Source organism: Stegodyphus dumicola, chromosome X1 (assembly GCF_044657685.1).
Source record: "Stegodyphus dumicola isolate Sdum_Otavi_A_Nest chromosome X1, ASM4465768v1".
Lineage (NCBI taxonomy): Eukaryota > Metazoa > Arthropoda > Arachnida > Araneae > Eresidae > Stegodyphus > Stegodyphus dumicola.
This window is the reverse complement of record NC_140780.1, coordinates 235,694,851-235,716,371: the sequence shown is the minus strand read 5'-3', so window position 1 is coordinate 235,716,371 and position 21,521 is coordinate 235,694,851. Positions and strand designations below refer to the sequence as shown.

The following is a 21,521-nucleotide window of genomic DNA, read 5'->3' as shown; positions in this document are numbered from 1 at the left end:
CGTAAAACAATGCTGCCAAGCAATACTCTTTCAGACACCGAACAGATATAAACACCCAGAACTTTTATTCCGGTGTGTAGTAGGCTCCCCCCCCCCCGTAGAAATGAAGATCATCTACTACCATAATTATATCGGTAGTTATGATATTCATTTATCATTAAAGCTTATCGACAATAATTTATGATTTAATGATAAACAAGCATATTTATATCTTTATTAGAATAAATTAGAACTTTATTAGAATAGTGCAACATTGTCACTTTCACTGAAATGACAGTACGGCCGAAAAATATGACTCCTCTCTCCTAAAAAAGTACTGTTTCGTTCGACTGTACAAATGTTGACGTTATTTCATTTGCTATCTGTACTGCGAACAGCCCAGATTTCGTTTGGTATTTACCTGAGGTCGGGCTGGGTGGTCTACAAACAGCCCCTGTTTGACCCTGCTATTTTGATTTTTTTTTCCAAAAAGAAACTGAAAGAGAAAGTACTTTTACTAGTACTGACGTGTGTTTGGATTGCTAAGGTAGTTCCTAATTCGGCAATCTTGTGCCTTAATTTGATGACTGTTTGTAAGAAGTCACGATTGCGTGTGTTAATGAAGTCAGAACTCTCTGAGAGTAACGTTAGGTGTAATTAATTGTTCCATTTAACGTTCTTTAATCATGACTTGGAATCCTCAATATGATCCTATTGGAAAAACATTTGTACAACAATATTACACTTATTTCGATGATCCAGCTCAGCGTGCAAGTTTGGCTGCTTTCTATGATGTAAGGTTTATTTTTTAATCGATGAGATAATGTACGTTATATTATACATTCGCACAGTGGACCATGCATTTGTTATTGTGCACTAAGGTTTAAGTAAAGTCACTGTATCTTATTAAGATACTAGTGCATTATACATTAATGTTTGCTTTTTCTCGCAAGTAACGGCCATTTAATTGCATAGTTAAATGAAATGAGTATAGATATTTAGGATTTTTGATTGTGTATGTGCAGTGGAAGAATATCTGTCTTTAGAATAGCATTTTCATTCCAAGCAATCATGCAAATTTAGTAGTTATTTATTTCTTTCAGTTAGTTACACAACTGCCTTTATTTTATATAAGTTTAATATTTAGATCTTTTTTTCTTTCCTACTAATAGTACTCGTAATTTAGTCTAAACTTTTTGTTCCAGATAAAAATTTCTCTCATGGTTGTAGTATTCGTTTTCAACATATCTTAATATGCATTGGTTAAAGAGCAAGGTTTCATGTGAATTTCACATGAAACAGTTTAAAATTTATGTTTGGTAAATGAAACTCATAATAATCTGTTGTGCTCCATTTTGGTCGAAAATCAACGCTTTTGACTCTGTGTCCCAGAAAGTCCTAAAAAACACGTCAGCTGTTGAATTAGGTAGGTTTGGTTAGGATAATTGGTTAAGGCAAAGTTAATTCAGAAGTCAAACAACAAAAATCAGCGTAATATTTTCAAAATTTTTACAGGCAAAGTTATTTGAGTGTTATCTGCCTATGGGGAGGACTTTTTAAGGGCGACTGCCTTGTTTCTTTTTTACGTATGGGAAAAACCATGGAGATGTTCATGCAGCATGCCTGCTAGCTGAAATTTTTAACAGAGTTTGAATTAGAAGTGTTGAGTGATTTTGCTGCTTTCATAGTGGGCATATTGAATTAGATTTCTTAGAAATTTAGCATTCATGAAATTTTCTGTTTTAGTGAGTCAATGAAATTCCAGTTGCTATTTAGTTTAAAGAATTTGATTCATAGTTACTTCTCATTCACTTTTCTTGGATGGTCGTAACTTTCACGTTTTTTATAGGAACTTGTACATTTGGTGCTATTTTTGGGTGTTGAAGATTGTCGTTCTTTTACATAGGAACATAATTATGTAAGAATTTTTTTTTTTTTTAATTATTTTTTTTATTTTGTTTAGCAGGGTTGCTTGAATTCTCAGGAGAAGGTAAACAAACAGAAAATTGTTTAAGGTACTACTATTTGTCACAAGTCTTTATTCTAATGGGGGTTATCACATCTAACAACACATGAGGCTAGAACAGCGGTTCTCAACTTTTTGACTAACGTGTGCCATCTAAACAAAAATTGAAAACCTTTAGTATCACCAGTAAAATCCTGTTTGATTCTTAAAGATCCCATCTCTGATTTTAGTTAATGGGGAATTGACCATTTCATGTCAGTGGGATTTAATGTATATCAATCAGACCATCTCAAAGAATGTAAATGCTATGCTGAAAATTGAGAAGCAAACAAACCTTGGATAGCTAATTGTAATTGGTTACTTAGTTACAATTTTGACTTTTGTGAAAATTATCCACTCAGCTTCTGCATTTGTTGACTTAAGTTTCCTTAAAGCTTTTCACATTTATAAAAATGTATACCTTCTTTAGTTAATGACAGCAATTCTAATCCACTTCTTCCCAGTATTTTCAGAATTCTAGTAACTTCAGTTTTTCATGTTTCATTACTGTTTTCCTTGAACAGATTGCACTTCATTTGTTCTTTCTTTATTTCACTCTAGGTGATTTCTGTATAGATTTTATTGTTCTTCTCACCAGTGCAAACTTTTTGTGTTCCTGAAGAAAGGGTTCTGCAAAAGATCATCCTCAGACTCAGTAAAATTTTATTCAAAATCTCTATAATTTTAATTTATTTAATCACGATTTCATAATTTATAATTTTTTTTGTTATGTTTCTCTTTCAAATACATTTTTCAGTAACCTCATGGTTCACTACTTTTAAACACAAATTACCATTTAACATATCTTTTAAACAGGTGCAAAGAGTATGAAGTGAATTGCAAAGTGTCAAATATTTTTATTTATTTAATTAAAACCAACACTTTTAAATTGCTAGACAAAATAAATACAGGAATAAACTTTAAAAAAATGCTTGATAAAAATTAATATGACTGTAGTTTAATTACATGGAACTTAAAAAGTTCTTCACGAAGGCATCATTCCTTTTAGGCAGATAGCCCTGCTTTGCCGTAACTTAATAATCCAATTCAATCCATTTCATCAGTATTTGGTCAGAGCCTTTATCAGTCTTTAGAGGCTAAGCATTTTGAAGGTATGAGATGAAAGGAAAGCCTGGTTTCATCAAGAGGTTTTAGTTTATTTAATTATGACAAAGCACACTAGGGCTATCTGCCTAAGGGAAGGGATGGCTTCGTAGAGGACTTTCTAAGGGAAACTGGGTCGTACACACGTTACACATCGGGAAAACCACGAAAGCACCCATGCAGCCGGCCCGTTCGCGGGATTCGAACCTCGGACTGAACTAACAGTGTTCAGCGACTTTACCGCTCGGCCGCTGATGGGCCTCTTGTATTGCTTGGAAATAAGTGAAAATATTTAGTTATGATTTAATTTTGAATGCAATCCACACTGCGGTTAAAAATTTGATATAATTTTCCATTTTAACCGGTGTAAAAGTATTTGATTTTGCAGTATTTAATGCTATTAAACTGCACATAATGTTATGTAACAAAAGTATAGTATTGTAAAAAATGTTACTATTAGCAAGCAAAAATTAATATTAGTTGAGAAACTACCCTTAGATGCATCCCTAATTTAATAATAACCCTATGTTTACGTTATTTCATTTGCTATCTGTACTATCGTCTAAGTACTAAAGATTAGTACTTAGTTCTTCAGTACTTTTTTGTTACTAATGCTTGTAGAAAGAGAAAAATATATTTTTTCTTATATACTATCGGGAAAAAGAAAGCACGCTGATCGAAGATCATCTTGGCTGACCGCCCCTGGCTGTGACGTCATCAAACGTTAGCTCCGGCCTTCGCGGGATTCGAACCTCGGACTGAACTACCAGTGTTCAGCAACTTTACCGCTTGGCCGCTGTTTCATCAGGAGGGGAAAAAAATGTCTTTAGGTGACATCCACACTGGATAAACTCCTGAATCTTCAAATAATTCGACTGAGAAATCATGGGATTCTCCATTTATGATACGATATGATGTTCCATAATGTAATTTAAATTTATACAACCATATAGTCTAAAACCAGTCGCTCTTCACTTTAATCTGCAATGATATCGTTTTTGTCTTTTCTGTTAACACATTGATGGTATTTTCTGGTGTACACGTCCAAGTGTTTTCTCTTTGAACACCTAAATTCTTTAAAGTATCCTGAAAGTACATTAAAAAGCGTCCAACTTTTTTAAACATCTTGGTATGTCTGACAGCCAAATTTCCCTGCAAATTTTTGCTTACTTTTCTCCCTAATTTTCTTCTTTCCTTCTACTGTTATTTTCAGTGCTCACACAAGAAAATTAAGATTTTTCGGTTGCTAGACTTCCATAAATTTTGCATTCTTGTCAATTTTTTTAAAATATCAATTACATGAATTGCGTTTTAAAGTTTAAAGCCCTTAGAAAGTCCAAAGGATAAATATTTTAATTAAAAGATTTTTTGCTAAATGGCAGTCCAGCAGTGTTTATTCTGTACCACCGAGTGACCCGATTCTTATATTGGCTGAAACAATCTAAATCATATTAAAGATCATGTTTTTTTATACAATCTGTGACGCGAGAAAAAAATTAGCTTCTTAAAACATTCTTTCCAAGAGAATTAATATAAAAATTTATATTTTTATGTATATATTTTTAAATATGAGGTGGGGCCCAGCCCTGCATAAAAATCGTAGTATCTAAAATGCCACGTTACTGCAGTTCATGTATCACGAAACATTTTAACATTGACTCTAAGCGAGCTGCAATCACAGTGGTCCAGCTGTCGACTGCTCTTCAAAGAAAAACGGTTCAGTTATAAAACTAGCTGCCATTCCACACTGCAATCAAATGCAATGGAACTAGGTAGATAACATGAGGGATTTCTTTGGCCCAGATCGATTAAAAGTGTTTTGAATCAGTATTTTCATGTTTTAGGGCTGAATTCAGGCTTCAAAAATTACAAATTAGCGATCTGTAAGAAAACGATTTCCAGATTGTACGCACTTGTGCTAGTGATTTGCGATCTCACATTTTCTAATTGCTAATTCGTGGTTTTCACAGACGAATTTCTTCCTTACACGAATGGCGCACTTGACTTTTATCGAATTTAACGCATTTAAATGGTAATATGCTTACTTCAAAGTTTCTTAAGGGTATACAACATATTAAACCCATGTAACAAAAGGTTAAGTTAGATTCCTACCCAGGTTTCGTTTAACAATATTGCATACAGTGCCATTTCCTCCTGGTAGTGAGGTTTCGAACTTTCTTTTTTTTTGCGGAAAATAAGTTCACATGACCTCCTTTACACGGTTACTAAGTTTGATAACATTTGATCCAGTAGTTTTCCTGTCCGTTTCAAAGTGGAACTTTAATTATAACCACCCTGTATTTAATTAAATTTTAATTTGAAGCTGTGCCTTACATGTACACCATGCATAAGATTTTCGCTTTTATGGAAAAATAAAGAATCAAAGCAAATATACTTAGGATAATGGACCAAAACTGAAAAAAAATTCCCCTCCCTCTGAAAATAAAATATTGAAACTTTGACCTTGAATATATTTGATTATCAAAATATTCAATTTGACTTATCTTCTAAGTCGTAGTTCCGTCAAAAATTCTGAATTACTGAAGCTGAATTAAAATGTTTAGTATATATTCACTGTATGTTAATAAAGCAATCAGAATGTAATAAAAATAGATTATAGAATTTACGCTGATGCAACTTTTTGTCTGAATGCACAACATGTAATGGAAAAGAAGGCTTGTAGAGATCTGTTTTCGACATGCCTCTAAAAGTAGATGTCATACTCCTTTTGTTTCTTCAATGTCAAAAAAACTTTCCTTTGAGAGGCAACTTTAGTTTTTGGGAAAGAAAAAGAATCACAAGAAGACAAATTTGAAGAACATGCAGGGCGATTGAGTACACATACTTATTTTCAGAACACAAGGGGTTCTCCGATTGGTTGTTGAATAATGAAAAGATGCATTGTCATGCAATACAAAACATTTGGAATACGTTTTCTGACTGAATAACGTAAGATTAAAAGTCATCTGCTTAATTCACAGCCATTTACAAGTCAACTACTCGGGCAGTTGCAGAATCATTTTGATCCTGAGCTTGTAAGACAAACCTAATATCACTGGATTTAAACACTTCTTTAATCTTCCGAGAACATTTCTTCTTTAGCTCATATTCCAAGAATATTAAGTGAATACAATTATTGCAAAAAAAAAAAAAAAAAAAAAAAAAAATGAATATTCATTTGCACTATGGCCTTGTAGTTTACTAATGAGTTAACAAAACTTAAATTCTGCTTTTTGTGTCTAAGAATACAACAATATTTTAAATATTTACCAATAAAATATTAAATTGGAGATTTAATTGGAGCCTCACCAGTTACCTAGCATTTGAAGATTATTAAATACTAATTGTTGCGAAGTCTAACCCAGGCTGCATGGTTGTTTTTCGTAGTTTTCTAGGTTCTCTTTATGAAGGTTTTCTGTGAAAGCATCTTAACCAATTAACTCCCATGTTCAAATAACCAACTAACCTAGTTTAAGTGCGATTTCCAAGTGAAGTTACTAGCAAAACCCGAATACTCATTAAAAATCATGTAGCTTGCCAATAGAGAGTAACATGAAAGATACGGCACTAATAATTGAATTGCTGTAACGGTGCAATGTTTCTAAACTTAGATGGTCATTCCTTAATTAAATATAATTGATTTGTAACTTCTACTCGAGCTGACGGTAAGAATTGAAGTATGAATAAATAATATCTTGTGCAATCTTGATTAATATAAAATTAGAAGTATTTGCATTCAGACAGAAAGTTTTTTGAAATATTTGCAATTACTTTATAAGAAGGATTTATTAATAACCGTAATAATTAGATATTATATTACTGATGATTAGAATTCAGTTCTTGACAATTACATTCTAAATGAGAATTTTAAGGATATAATGAAAATACGCTACGCATAAAAGTACATTTTAGGATAAAAAATGAGTTGATTTTTCTATGTTTAAATGACATATCTTTCTGTGGTTCAAAATTTCGAAAGTAACGATAAAAACTTCCTCCAAAGTTAACTTACTACACAAAAACCACAATCCAAATCTTAAACTCCACTGACAGCCACATACTTTAGCAGCAACCATTTGGCTGCAAACCCAACAATTCTATCAGAAACACCATTACTTCGTCCGACTTCTCATATCAGCTCTGCATTTCGGACACGCCAAACTCCATTTTAAGAGTCCTGCCTCCCACAGAAATTCCAAAAATGCACTTCTAGCTGCATAAACACATCCGTGAACAAAAGACTTGTTAACAACTCCAACATTGTACCTTATACTACTAAATTTACTTTCCACACAATCTAAAATACATGACTGAAATCTTGCCACCATGTCTCTAAGTTTCAACGTTAAAAGGGTTGCCATACAAACAGCATCATCCACCAAACCATCCCACAGCACAGAATTGTACCAAAAACCAGCGCAGAACACATATCGTCACATTTGGTGATCTTAGGAGGCACATAAGAGTAGAGCCGTAATATAATTTCTGAAAGACATGATAAAAGTAAGAACATGACAAATGAAAAGTAGTCATGGATGAACTGCTAGTAGCTATCACATTATTTCTTTAAGAGAAATTACATTCTGAAGAGAATACTTAGTAATATTAATGTTACAATATGTAATAAGAAAGCTTCATTTCTACTCTTCTGCAACTTGAATCTTGGCATTCCTGTTGTTGTCCACTACTACTCCCTAGTGCTGCAATTGTTCAATGCTGTTGGAATTCTGCATTGCCTGCTATAACTTGCACGTTGTCATCATCTTCTTTACTGTTAAGTCTGTCTTCCCATCTGTAATGATCTTCAGAACCATTGAAAGTATATGTCGAAGCTCTTCACTATTATTCCTTTATCAATCGGAGCTTCATCCCTTGCTTTCTTTTCTATAATTTCACAAGACACAGCTATGTCATCATTTCTTTGCTGTGTATCTCATTCAGCAGTTCACTTTCAATTTCTGTAAATTTTCCAGTTTTTAGTCTTTGAAATGCTCTTTACTGTCATTTTGTCTCCCTCAATGCATCTTCTTATTTTCACTAGTATTGAATTAAAATAGATTAAACTGTCTATTGGCAGGTTTGATGCCATTAACTTCAACAAATTATAAAATTTTTATTTAAATTTTCCTATGTAGCTATGATGAATATCTGGTTGTAATGAATGTTTTCTGTCAATAAACATTCTTAATAAATTTAGGAAGGGAAAAAAAAAAAAAAGAAAAGAAAAGAAAAGAAAACATGAAAGCAGTACCTTTAATGCATGTAGTAATCGTCGCCCAAATCTATGATTTCCTGCCAATGTTTTGGTATTTTTTCAAAGCCTTCGGCCCAGAAACTTACCCATACAGCACACTTAGTTGCTATGATGCAGTGACCTCTCAATGTTGCATTTTCTTCACATTACATTTGTGACCACAGTACAGCGTCACGTTGTGATGTGGATGTGAATGTCGTACGGATGTCACATATACGTAGCAGCAAACGTTTAATGTGATGACAAGAAATTTGCAGTCTTCCCCACCCTGACCTTTCTTGACCTTGCTCACATAATTCTTCTTTAATGGATAGTATTCTTTTGCGCTGACCTCCCCCCCCCCCCCCCGATTCATTGATATGTGTTTTAGTAAACCATTCTAAATAAATGATTCTTTTGTGCTAATAGCTTGCAATTTTAATTATTTCTTTTTTTTCTTTTTTTAAATATATTAACAGTTTTTAGCGCATTTTTATTGATGTGGTACTTCGAAATCATTGAACTATATTCTGTGGTGAATGGATTCACATTCTACTGTATGTAGTGTGTCTAGAGATTGACGAAAGAGTTTGTTGTCTGCATAGCGTTTGTTTGTCTTAAGAATTTTCGCAACTATTTTTTTAGTTCTGTTCACCGAACACATCGTCTGTGCTACATTTTCAGGTAAGCACTGTTTATTGTACATTGAAATGAATGATATCAGTAATAATTAATATGTAATAATAAAAGCGTAATTTAAATGCTGTGAACAAAAAGAAATACTGGCAGTAGATTAACTTTATTACAAAGAGTGCAGAAGCAAGGGCCATTATCAAAAGTCATCTTATTTTTGTCTCGCTGCTTAGAAATTTTAATTTAGGGAGTCAGGTTTATTTGGTAGATATAATTCACTTTTTGTTGTTTTTAATGTTAAAAGATAATGTGAAAACAGAATTGATTTTATGCATTTTGCTGCAGTACTTTCATCGTGTTCAGCTATTTTTCGAAATTATTCATAAAATAAAATAATTACTTACTTCCATGTGTGGTACTTAGCACCACATTATAAATGATGCAATACTTCCATAACCACGTTTTATTTATATAGAACATGTTTTTTAATTATTATGACTTTTCAAATGGTGTATTATTTTAAAACACTGAACTTTTCTACATGTTTCCTATGTAAATTTCTGAGATTAGTTTTAAAATTTATTATAACAGACCTTTTCTTTGCAAATTAGGTCACACTTTTATGTGTAATATATTTGTATTGTTAAAGTAACCCAATTTCCTTATTAAGAGATTTGGTTAGAGAAAAATATTTCATAGTTTAGTTCAAATTATTTGAATACGGCAAAACATACGAGGACTGCCTACTTAAGAGAAGGGATGCTTATGTGGAGGACTTTCTAAAGAAACTAACTCGTATTTACTTTATATATTAAGAAAAACATGAAAACCTGTGAAAAAGTATTTGTTACTTGAGAGATTAAAAGAATACATTTATGGTATTAATTTTTTAAATAGATATATAAATTATTTAAATGATAATAATATAAAAATAAGGAAATTACATTTCATCGTTACTTATATATAAAGGAAGTTAAAATTTCACTTGTGACAAAAGAGTATAAATTAATAGTAATTTGTTTCTAAAAGTAAAAGTTACTTCATGTTATAAAAAAAAAAAAAAAGAATTTCAAATAGTATATTAAAAAAATTTAATCTATTGCAGACAGTTTTATAAATGTAATGAAAATTACTATAAATCAAAATGTATATTTAAGTTTCACCGATAAACTTTAATTCAAAATAATAATTTTATTTTAAATTAATATATTTCACTTCTGCAAAACAAGATATTTTATTTTGTTATTTTAAACTTAAAAATTACATCTAACCCTCTAATTACGTCTAATTTAATTATCTAAGCTTATCGCATCTAGTTTTGCTTTAATGTATCATTTGCAGAAATAGACATTGAAAAGATACTAATTTCTGCAATTGTATTTAAAAAAGCTTAGAAAAATTAAGAAAGGAATCTTTCACAAAGGAATTTAAAAATTTCATTGTGATAACTTTGAAATTTGCATATTATAAAAAACTGATGAATTAAAGCCTTTGCCAAACAGGGGAAGAAAAACTGATTTTAAGGTAAAATATAACTTCATGGAATTCTTTTTATTGGGACAGACTTCAGTTTTTTGCTGCATTTAAATAAGCAAATAAATTTGTTTGGAAATTTTATAACAGAAAGTCGTCAATTCCTGGAGAGTCAATCTAAGGTTCTGAAAACTCCATATAATTGTGCTGCATTATACTGTGGTACAAATAAATATTTCTTTTAATGTAAGAGTAGGAGTTTTATATTTTCGTTATTTTTTAATTTTAACAAAAGTTGTAAAGTTAGTCCTACAAAATTAAGTAGTGGAATTACTTTTATTTTCGTAAATACAACCAATTTCAATTTGAACTGGAGTAAATAACTGAAATTCAGTTTTAATTGCGTAGTTTCTAAAATGAAAGGAATAAATGTGTTTTCATATTTCATTTCACATTGTGTTTTCATTTTTTTATATTAAAAAAATCAAATAATCTATTTCTCTTCAGTTAAAAGTATACTAAGGAAACTGTTTCTTTAATTATTGTCTAGTAAAAAAACTATAACATCATTGCTAAAACATGTATTGATGCCATTTTGTTTAACAGTTTGAAATCATTTCTGATTTCAATAAAGAAATCAAATGAAAATTTTAAAGAAAGTCCAGTTTAAAGAAAAATTAAGTAATTTAATCAAAGTAAAGCATCAGGTCCTTATCATCAGATTTTAATATCTGAAATTAATCTCATAACTTCTTCTCCTAAACCTTTTTATTTCGTTCCAAATTCTTATACATACAGTTTATGTGCTCCATTATTTTCAAATGCCTGATTCATCCCAAAACGGTACGGCTCTATGTTGTACAGATTCATTTAGATTAAATAACTTTTTGAAAGTATGCATTATAAAACATGATAAGTTCATATTATTTAAATTAAATAAAAAAACTGAATTGTGTTTATATTAAAGGAGAAGGATAGCAAGAATGCCTGTATCTCATGTTACCTCATATTTACATCAAAACACATTTTCCGAATCCTCATCTTTGCTCTGAAAAATCGTATTAAAATAATTTCATTGTCTGTTTGTAGAAATTTGTGGATAGCAAAAAATCATTATTGATTTTTCTCACGCTTCTATAAAGTTCATGCATTTCTAGTATTTTTTTCGTCGATAATTGCTTCATTCTTAATAATAATTTTTAAATTTATTTTCAATTATCATGTATTACTGCTATCATTCAAGTCAGTAATACGTGTTTACTCCCCATATGTGTTGATTAAATAAAGGAGCTTGTGTACTTTAACGCATAAACAGCCGAGTTTTATTCAGTTTACCGTATGAGCTACGAATATTAAGCCGTATGAGCTACGAATATTAAGCCGTATGAGCTACGAATTTATTACCCTATGAGCTACGAATATATATATATATTATAATTATTATGTTTTAAGCATTGCTGTGAAGGTCATAATATAGTGCATATTCTCAGAATACATATTTTCCGTATGTCAGCTTTGGTAACGCTAATTGTTTTATGAACTGGAATAATTTGTTATGCTTTTGCATAATACTCTGTTTGTTAAGAGAACAGAAAAATGCGTTTTGGAAGTGCTGAAATATTTAAAACAAATGATTCACATTAATCATCAAATGAAACAAATTATATCATAATTTTACTGTAATACAATTATTTAAATATATTGAAGCTGTGCAGTGTAAGACAGTTATTTTAAATTTACATCTTAAAAATCTCATAAAATTGTAATTTGTCAATGCAGTAATAATGGTGAAAAAGAATGCTCGTTTTGTATGTCCTATAAAACGGTTTTTCTTTCATCCAGTTATCAAAATAATTTAGCTCGTTTTCTGAAAGGAAAGCAATTAAGGAAAAAAGAAATGGAGAACAGAAAACAGTATTAAAAGCTAAAGTGTTAAAAAAATATTCCAAGCCAAATAGAATTTTTTTTACAGTATTTCTGTTTAGAGTGAGGGGAAAAAAGGCATTAAGAAATATACAGTCAAAAGTCGTTAATTCGAACACCTATAATCCGGAATGATCTATAATCCGGACCTCAAAGCTACAAACTTTCTGCGCATGCGTCGCGTTCACGCATGCGCACAGGCGTTTACGAGAGCGCGTAAGATCCTTACGGCTGCGAATATGTTTGTGCGCATGCGCGTTTAATGTGTAACGGAGTTATACGCTAAGCTAAAGTTATCTAATAATTCAGTTAATGTTGCAGATTGCGTTGTTCCTTAATCTTCGAATTGGATCCGGCTTATTATTTTTTGCAGACTGTTAGAGCACTTTTATAAAAGTAAGCTTGAACTTTCGATTATGTCAAATAGAATTTCCGATATATATTTACTACAAAGCGAAAGTATGTTTTGAAATCCGAAATCTGTTTATCAATTTCACGCTGCTCTGCGGCAGAGGGGGGGGGGCGCAGAAACGTCATTATTAGATTATGATAGATTAGAAAGATTATGTCAAATAAAATTTCCGATATATATTTACTAATTTGTAATTTGTATCTACAAAGCGAAAGTAGGTTTTGAAATCTGAAATCTGTTTATCAATTTCACGCGGCGGATTGGAAGTTAATCTGTCAGCACTATCCTTATCTTCAGGGCAGATGTTTTTATTTTATTTGGTTTATAATTCCGTACCAAGTGTAGTATTTTATCTCGATGTACTCCGTCTTTGATATGATTTAAATCAAGTTCCTCGTCATTATAATTCGCTTCCGATAGCGAAGAAAGTGACCCAGAGGTTATTGAAAACGAAAACATTTCGATTGACAAATTAGTCGGTATTCTCAACACAGCAATTATAGGACTTGAACAGCGGAACTTTGTAACTAAACAAGAAATTATGTCTGTTTAATAGAATTAAAGAGAAAGTATTATCACATGAAACGAAGCAACTTACATTGAAGGAAATGTTTAATAAAGTAAACAAATAAATATTAAGCTTTTTCTTTTTGTAAATTTTGATACCCTTTAGATCATAATTGTTCTTTATTTCATAAATTACGGTTTCATATTTTTAATTTTGTAATTTCTGCATGCCATCTTACCAGATTTAAACTGATGATCTATAATCCGGAAAAATCGATAATCCGGAATCGCCGAAGTCCCGAGGAGTCCGGATTAACGACTTTTGACTGTAGTTATTATAAACATTGTAAGCCAAAGAATATTTTTTGAAATATTTCTGTTTTTAAAGAGGGGGGAAAGGTGTTAAATTAAGATTTAAAATTAAATTTTTAATAAGTTATAATAAGGACTCAGATTTTTAATACAATTTAGAAATTTTGGAAAAATATGAACTGTCTTTAAATATTAAATTCTGGAGAATGAAAACAAAATTATGTAGCTTCTGGACAGCTTATACTCGAAAGTATTAGCACTTTAATACGGTTAGAAAATGACCATAGATCACTTTTGCATCATATGTATTGTAATACGTTCTGCATTTTCTGTACACTCTAGTTTATACAGATATGTAATAAACATAAATGGATTACAGTTATATAACCTTAATAGGGTGAGATATAACCTCAGTAAGATGAGGAAATTCCAAATGATTATATTGGATATTTCGAATATTACAGAAGTATTTTAATACCTTGAAACGTATAATACCTTACTGGATCATTAAAACATTGTTGTAGTTACCTGTTCTCTAAAATAGGAGTTCATCACTCTAATCATTTAGAACATAATCCAGTGTTGTGTGACATCCATTTACATCTTTAGTGACATTATATTCATGGCACTTTATTATGCTGCATTCATGTCACTCTATGGCTTTATATTAAGTCGAAATGAGTTATTATATGAATGTCGCAGTGTGACTTCACAACAATATTACAGTGTAACTTCACAACAAAGTCACAGCATGACTTCACAGCAATGTCACAATGCGACTTCACATCAAAGTTCCAATCGGACTTCACATCAACGTCGCAATGTGGCGCCGCAAAAAGCGAACATTAACCTACAACCATTCCTACAACGTTACCATTCCTACAACGTTACTGCAACATTGATTGTTACTAGACAATGCGACGCTTTTGCAATGCTGTAGCGACGTGCCATGCTGTTGGGGTAGTGTCCACAATTCCAAAAACAGATCAACCTCATCTCAAACGTTCTGTGCAGAGTGTAAGATAGCATCTGCAAGATGTAGCTGCAGGTGTGAAAAAAGTAGAAGTCCGAAGGAGCAGTGTCAGGGCTATATGGTGGGTATGGCAAAAGATCCCATTCGAGTCCATACAGAGTCCAGCCGGTGAATGCAGACACATATGGTCTTGCATTATCTTAGTGGTACATTACCCTTTTGCAACGGGACTCAATTCAACGTTTTTCCTTGATAGCAGCGTTAGCATAGACTAACATTTGCTATAGGGTACCCTTACTGTCAAGGGTTTTACCTTTTTTCCAGATACTTTGTGGATAATACCACGACAATCCCGCCAGATACAACACGTGATCTTTTTGTTAGTCACACTGCACTTTGCTACGTGGGTGAAGGGCTCACCGTGCACAGATCAACCTCCTTTTCAGGCTGTGTTGTTGAAGTAAATCCTTTGTTCATCACGAATGATGATCCAGTCCAAAATTTCATCTTTACATTGATATTTTAGCAGATTAGTGCAGGCCTAAACACGTCTATCCGTATTTGCTTGACTCAGCTCATGTGGCACCCAGTGATTGAACTTGTATGTCAATTTTATGCAATGCATAGCACGACTAATGGACATGGCACTAATGTCTAACTTCTTACCAAGCTCTCGAGTGGTTACATAGTGATATTCTTCCACAAGTTCTTGCAGGTGGGCCTCGTCAATATCAGTAGGCCGCCCAGAGCTTTCTGCTTCTTGAATGTCATACTCCTTGTTTTTGAACTTTCGATACCAAACCTTCACAGTGTCATATGATTTAACATTAGTGCCTAAAGCTGTACACATGATTTGGTAACTTCATTAAAACCTGATATTTTCTTTCCCCATAGTTCTGAAAACATGTGGTACACTGTGTTTGCAGTACACACGTGTCAAAAGATATGTCTTCTAACTAAGAATTCTCAATCCTAATAAAGAATCAAATCAATAGTATTAAAGCCATGAATATTGGTGTCCAACTCAGTTACCTTGTAAAGCCCAGCCAGAGGGACGGACTTACATGAATGAGTCTTGACTGCAGTTTCCAAGAGGGTCATCAGAGGAAGGAAGGGGGTAAACAAAAGACCCAGATTTCGAAAGATAAACACATTAGCAGTAGGTAAAGCTATGTGAGCTGGAACATAAATAATAGAAGTAAGGTGAAATCGCATGTTTTGAAAGTTTCTTATGGTGAGAAAACCTGCCACATCCGAGTAGCTTAACAAGGAATCTGCTTAAAATACATTTCAAATAATAAATGCAAGAGAAAATAAAATGTGTGAAATGCTATTATATAAATATTCAAATACAAATTGAGTACACTGAATAAATATAAAAATAATCAAGGGAATACAATTTACCAATAAACTAGCCCTCAGAGAGAAAAACTATGTACAATAAAGGAAGGAAAAAATCTGAATATTTAAAAATTTTTGTGAGCCTAAAATGCACTAAAAAGCTGGGGGAGATTATGGTACAGTATCTTTAACTTTTCATTTTAAAAATTCATTTAAAATTTATGTATATAATCTGTGTTAAAATATGCATTTCATTCTAGTGGCTGATCATGCAAGTAGCTAGTTTAAAATCAAATTCTAGAAAGTCGTCTAATTAATACTTTTTTCATTTTTGTATTAGTTTTTAACCATTGCGGGATTAAGAAAGTGCAAATTTCCTAAGCCTGCCAAGAGAAACTGATCTTTTTGATTTTAATGTCAAAAAGCCACTGGTCTTTTATACTTGGATTTATGTATTTTTAATATTGCCATGATTTCTTGGATCACATATATGTATTTTCTTAAAGCTGTTCCCAGAACTAGTCTAGGCTGTATAAAGCCTTGCTGGTTAGAGTGTTATTTTATAATTTGTGAAAATTTCAAATTTTATAACAGATACATATTTGGAAGTCCTGTGAAAAGATGTAAATGGTATTCTTAATTATCTCAGCTAATATTTTTAGGAAGCAGGTCACAGATAATTGAAAAACATGGATAGCCGAGACTATCAGATTTCACGCATATTGTGTGTGTTTATTTCTTTAAAAAAAAAACAGTAATTTTACTTTATTTTTGAGAACATTTAAATGTTTATCGAACGTCTCTGCTTATTTTTCAAAGTGCTATTTTATTATTGTATTCAGGTCACCTTCGGTCGATGAAGTCCAGTCAACTAAAGTCACTGCTGTGTCAGGACTAATGTAATTATCAGTATCTTCTTCACTTGTATTTTCATTATCACTCTGTAAATCTTCTCCTTTTTGTGAAATTTAAAAGATATCCACATCACTCAAGCATTCAAAGCCTGACTCAGTCGTATTCCCATCGAACCATTTCTCAATGTTTTCCCAATCGACATTTTCGAAGAATTTTTATATTTCAAATTTTACATATTTGGCATACAAGTTCGGTTATTGCCTTGACTTTTTTACAGTTAGATAAATCTCTGATTTCTGTGAGGGTAATTTTGAAACTAACCTTCATTTCACTGTAAATAAAAAAAAACCTGCATAGACTCAACAAATTTTTTATTTATATCTGAAAGGAATCTTTACCCTAAACACATGATTTTTAAATCTTTTTCTGTGGGTCATCTGTGCTTGAATTCATGTTAGTGTATTCATATTTAAGCCGCCTCCTCCTTTTTCTTATATTTTTACTTCTAAAAATGGGATGTGCATCTAATACTGTAGCTAATTCTTTTATAGACACTAGTTCTTTTTCATATCCATGTGCAAGATGATCAATTAAGTGATCTGTGACACTATTCATTAGTAAAACTGTAGTAAATAGTTTCACAGAGGCATTCTGAATAGTTTTTCTGGCAATATTTACCCTGCCTAAGACATCAAACTAGAAATTTATCATCACTAGAAAATAGTAGTCTTCTATTTGTGTTACAAGAATCCTGCTTCATGTGGCACAGGACCAGACACAGCTGTCTCTGAAAGTTCTTAAAGATCTTACAGAATTCCCAGATTTCATTTTGAATAATTTTGATGTATTCTGTTCAGCACTGCCATCTGGTCTTGCATACAGGTTTTGCATTAACACAGTTAAATGTTTTCTCAGTGTATGTCATCACCCTGGAGAGGCAGAAAAGAAAATACAGATGTGCTATACAGTCCCAAAAAAAGAAGTGGATTCCAGATAACTAGTTTCATTGTGACCAATCGTGTAGGTTATGACATCCATATGGCATGTAAAATGTCCATGGATTTTCTTTTATTATCCATTCCTGAACCCCTTTATTTTTCCTTTTCATACCTGAACCATGATTGTAGCCCTAGCCTCTGCAATCCTCTTAAGTGAGCTCAGCATTAAATTTTGAAAATATAATGCTGATTTTTGTTGTTTGACTTCTGAATTAGTATTTATTCGGCGTGTTATTGTGTCTTAATGAGCTTGCCGTCTCTGAGAAAAGTCAAGTATGTTTTCAAATTATATTTGATCTGTAATTTCTGTAATAGGTTTACAGTTTACAAAATGTTTATACATGAAAATAAAAAATCGTAATGTAAATGAAAGCTACTGCACATACATGACATATCTGGCTTAGAGTCTAAAATAAGACTAATACATTTTGCTGATCTGGCTCAGTTATAAATATATTTTCCTGAACAGAATTTCCCAACAAACTGATTTTGTTATTTCGAACATTTTTACCACAATAGTAAATTTAAATTTCTCTAGACACAACTCGATGTAAAAGTCCTCTCATTCTTAAATCAAATTTCCCAAGTAACTCGAGAACTTAAAAAATTCACATCATGCGGTATAAATAATATATCTAAAATTCTTTTGAAAGGCAAATTGTGTTCAGCTTAGAGTGATCCTTGTTAAACATTCTAAAACTTTATACCAATGCTCTTGTTATTTTTCCACTTGTGATTGGAGTTTTTTATTAGTAATTTTATTAGTCTTCAGTCACAGTGATGTCTGAAAGCATTGCTTTTGACATCCCATATGATGTACTGAATTTTCATGTAAGTATTCATGAGAAGGCTTCCAGTCATTAATTCTAGATTTCTCTAACATTGACTTACTGGGGAATCCAAAAATTCTGCAACTTACCTATATAATCATTGTCCCAGAAAAACAACCTTTATTTGCATCATTTGAAAAAAAAAAAAAAAAAAAAAAAAAAAAAAAATGTGCTATTTAATAGGATGTGGCCCATTCGTAATGATGTGATTGCTTTTGTTTATTTATTTAATTTTTTTGTTTTTTCAACATTTGGCCAGTATGATGGGTCATTGTAGTTGACATTTATTTTGGTTAAATTTTTAAACTTACTTTCAGTATTCCTTATATTCCTGGCTGTAAGATGTTACCTGACCAGTGGTCGCTAAACGTATGAAGCTTCTGAGCTACTGTACTGTTTTCAAATCCTACTGTGAGCTACCAACCAAAAGAACTGCCAACTTTTTTTTAAAAAAATCTTGCATTTGTTTATTGCCTATAAACTTAACATTTCTAGTAAATATGAAATCGGTTTTAATTAAACTGTATACAACAAAAAGAAACTGAAATTGAATTGTACATAAAAAAGACACTGAACTGTAGTTAGTAATAGATAATAAATATAATAACAGATTTTTTTATCAGCCTTATTAACTTAAATGAGAAGAATGGAACTTTTTTTTTTTTTTTTTTTTCATCAAGTTTTTTAATGTTAGAAGAGTAGGTAGTGGCTGCCATATGAGTACATTTGCCCAAGTGTTCATCAGTGAGTCTGTTTCTGTACTTATTTTTAATAAATTTCATATTGGAAAAAATATCTCCCGCAGGTATGTAGGGCTGAACATTGCCTTCACTTTGAGACAAATCTGGACCAAAATTGGGTATTTTTCTTTAGGAACAAGAGGCCAAATATTTTTCCCTTTCTCCAGTCAAACAAAATTCCTTAACAGCATCCAAAAGCTTCCTAAAATTATCTGAAACTAGAATCTGTATACTGGCGATCTGTAATCTGCAATCTGTATACTTTCCTTCCTACAAACAGGACACTTATAATGGCTTCTAAATAAACCTTCATTTACACACCACTCAATGCTCTTTTCCCCTTTCATTCCAAATCATACAAAAACTTCAAATTTATCTTACCACATTCAGCCATTCTACGGTCTAAACCACAAAGCAAGCAATATACTTTCTAACCTACACAGACCAGAAGCCCTTACAAAGCTTTTCCCCATAATTCAGAATTTACCGCAATCATGCAACCGATTATGTCATAATGGGGTTTACATAACATTCAACTATTCAGGTTACCATCTACGAAACAACAACTTCGTGATAATAGAAGGGGCACCCTTCAATCTACTCTAACCGAAAACTCTACAGCATTAGTCTCTGTAAAAGGTGATTTGACAAACTGTGCAACAATTGAAATCCTTTTGAAATCTTGGAAGTGTTTGTTGAATTCACTTCTCAAATCTAAAATGATTTCAACATATTGTTTGCTGTTGTAAGGAAGCATTGAAGACTCTTGCATGTCAAGGGTTTGTTTCAAATGGGCAAAGTGTTTGTAGTCACCTTGGATGATATTTTCCCACCACGGTTCCAGCTTTTTTAAGAACGAAGCAACCTCTGAAATTTGTTTGCCAGTATCTTTATCCTTACCTTGAAGCTGCAAGTTACGGATATTTAACTTTTCGGCAATGTCTGTAAGAAAAGCAGAATCCTGTAGGCAACCTGGATCTTCAAGGTTTAGGAAGGATTTGCCTTGGTCTTTCAAAAATTCTACTAAGCAACTCTTAAAAATATAAAACTTTGCCTCTACTCAACCAATAAACTTCCATATGAAAGCACTAGATCACCATACGGGCAGTTTAGTTCATCCAAAGAATATGTGTTGTTAAGAAGGAAAACTTCGCCGCAGCAGGAGTGGCTCCCTTCGAACGAAAAGGGAAACAGCTGCGCATGTGTGAAATATCTGTCGCCAAAATGTGCCAAAGCTCAAAATTGATGTCTAAGTTCGAACAGGTTCGACGGTCACGTTTATTAAGAGTTTAAAGGTATGGGACTCCATTTCCCCCCTCCATATTGACTGATATAAAATCAGACATCAAACTGCGGTATGGATAATGCAAGTTCAACAGCCAGTGAAAATGAAACTTCACCTAATTTTCTTATTCATCTTAACCCGTGTTCCTTAGTTTCCTGTATGCGTCACGGAGGAAGAAAATCTCGGCTAGGTCCAGTACATCACAGAGGGGGAAATTCTCGCCACGAATTTTCCCTGCTCTTTCTAGTGGCGTAGAAGACAAACTGGTTTACATTACATCTATGGAGCCTTTCCTTCTTTACATAGACGTTCTTTGGTTCAGCAGTCAGTGCTATGAACAAATGTTTTTGAATTGTTTGTGCTCTTAATTTTGTTCACTATTTTTATGACTGTTTTCATTACATTGTTCATACTTAAAAACTTTCCACACAGTGACTCCACGTGTATTACGCAATGGTAAGACAGAAATTTCAGAATGCTGCTGTCTTTATGATACAAAGTTATAAATCCCTTCTCTCTGCCTTCTCAGCGCACTAAGTTATTTATAGGAATATGTTTATAGATTGTAAGATTCTATGCTGTGTACTTTTAAATTACAATTGAAGAATCTTAAGAACTGATCAGCGAATAATTGCTTGAGTTTGTAAGATAGAGAATAACACGTAAGAAGGGTGAAATTACCCTTTATTATTCCAGTAAAGTTTAACAGAACTCCGTCTTGCAGTTTTACAATAAAGCCGCCACTCGGGCTTGAACTTAGGAAATTAAGAACTAAAAACTTAACTAATCTTAACTAAAAAAGATATAGCCGAAGCTATCAGAATTCTAACAGAGTTGGGCCCTTAATAATGTGAAGCTATCAATGGCCTAAGTATGGCCTAGCGTAATACAGTACGAAGTCCGAAATCCGGACGTCCA

At 32.4% G+C, this 21,521-nt stretch overlaps 1 protein-coding gene across 1 annotated transcript in view; it reads left to right on the top strand.

The window, feature by feature from the left end:
- The first annotated feature begins 430 nt into the window (after window positions 1–430).
- The window catches only part of LOC118192491 (putative nuclear transport factor 2), a 108,285-nt gene continuing 87,194 nt past the window's right edge, over window positions 431–21,521 (top strand). Inside the window, exon 1 of the mRNA XM_085807163.1 lies at window positions 431–773. Coding sequence (XP_085663289.1) covers window positions 666–773 — 108 coding nt within the window. The 5' untranslated portion in view covers window positions 431–665. The remainder of the gene's footprint in view (window positions 774–21,521) is intronic.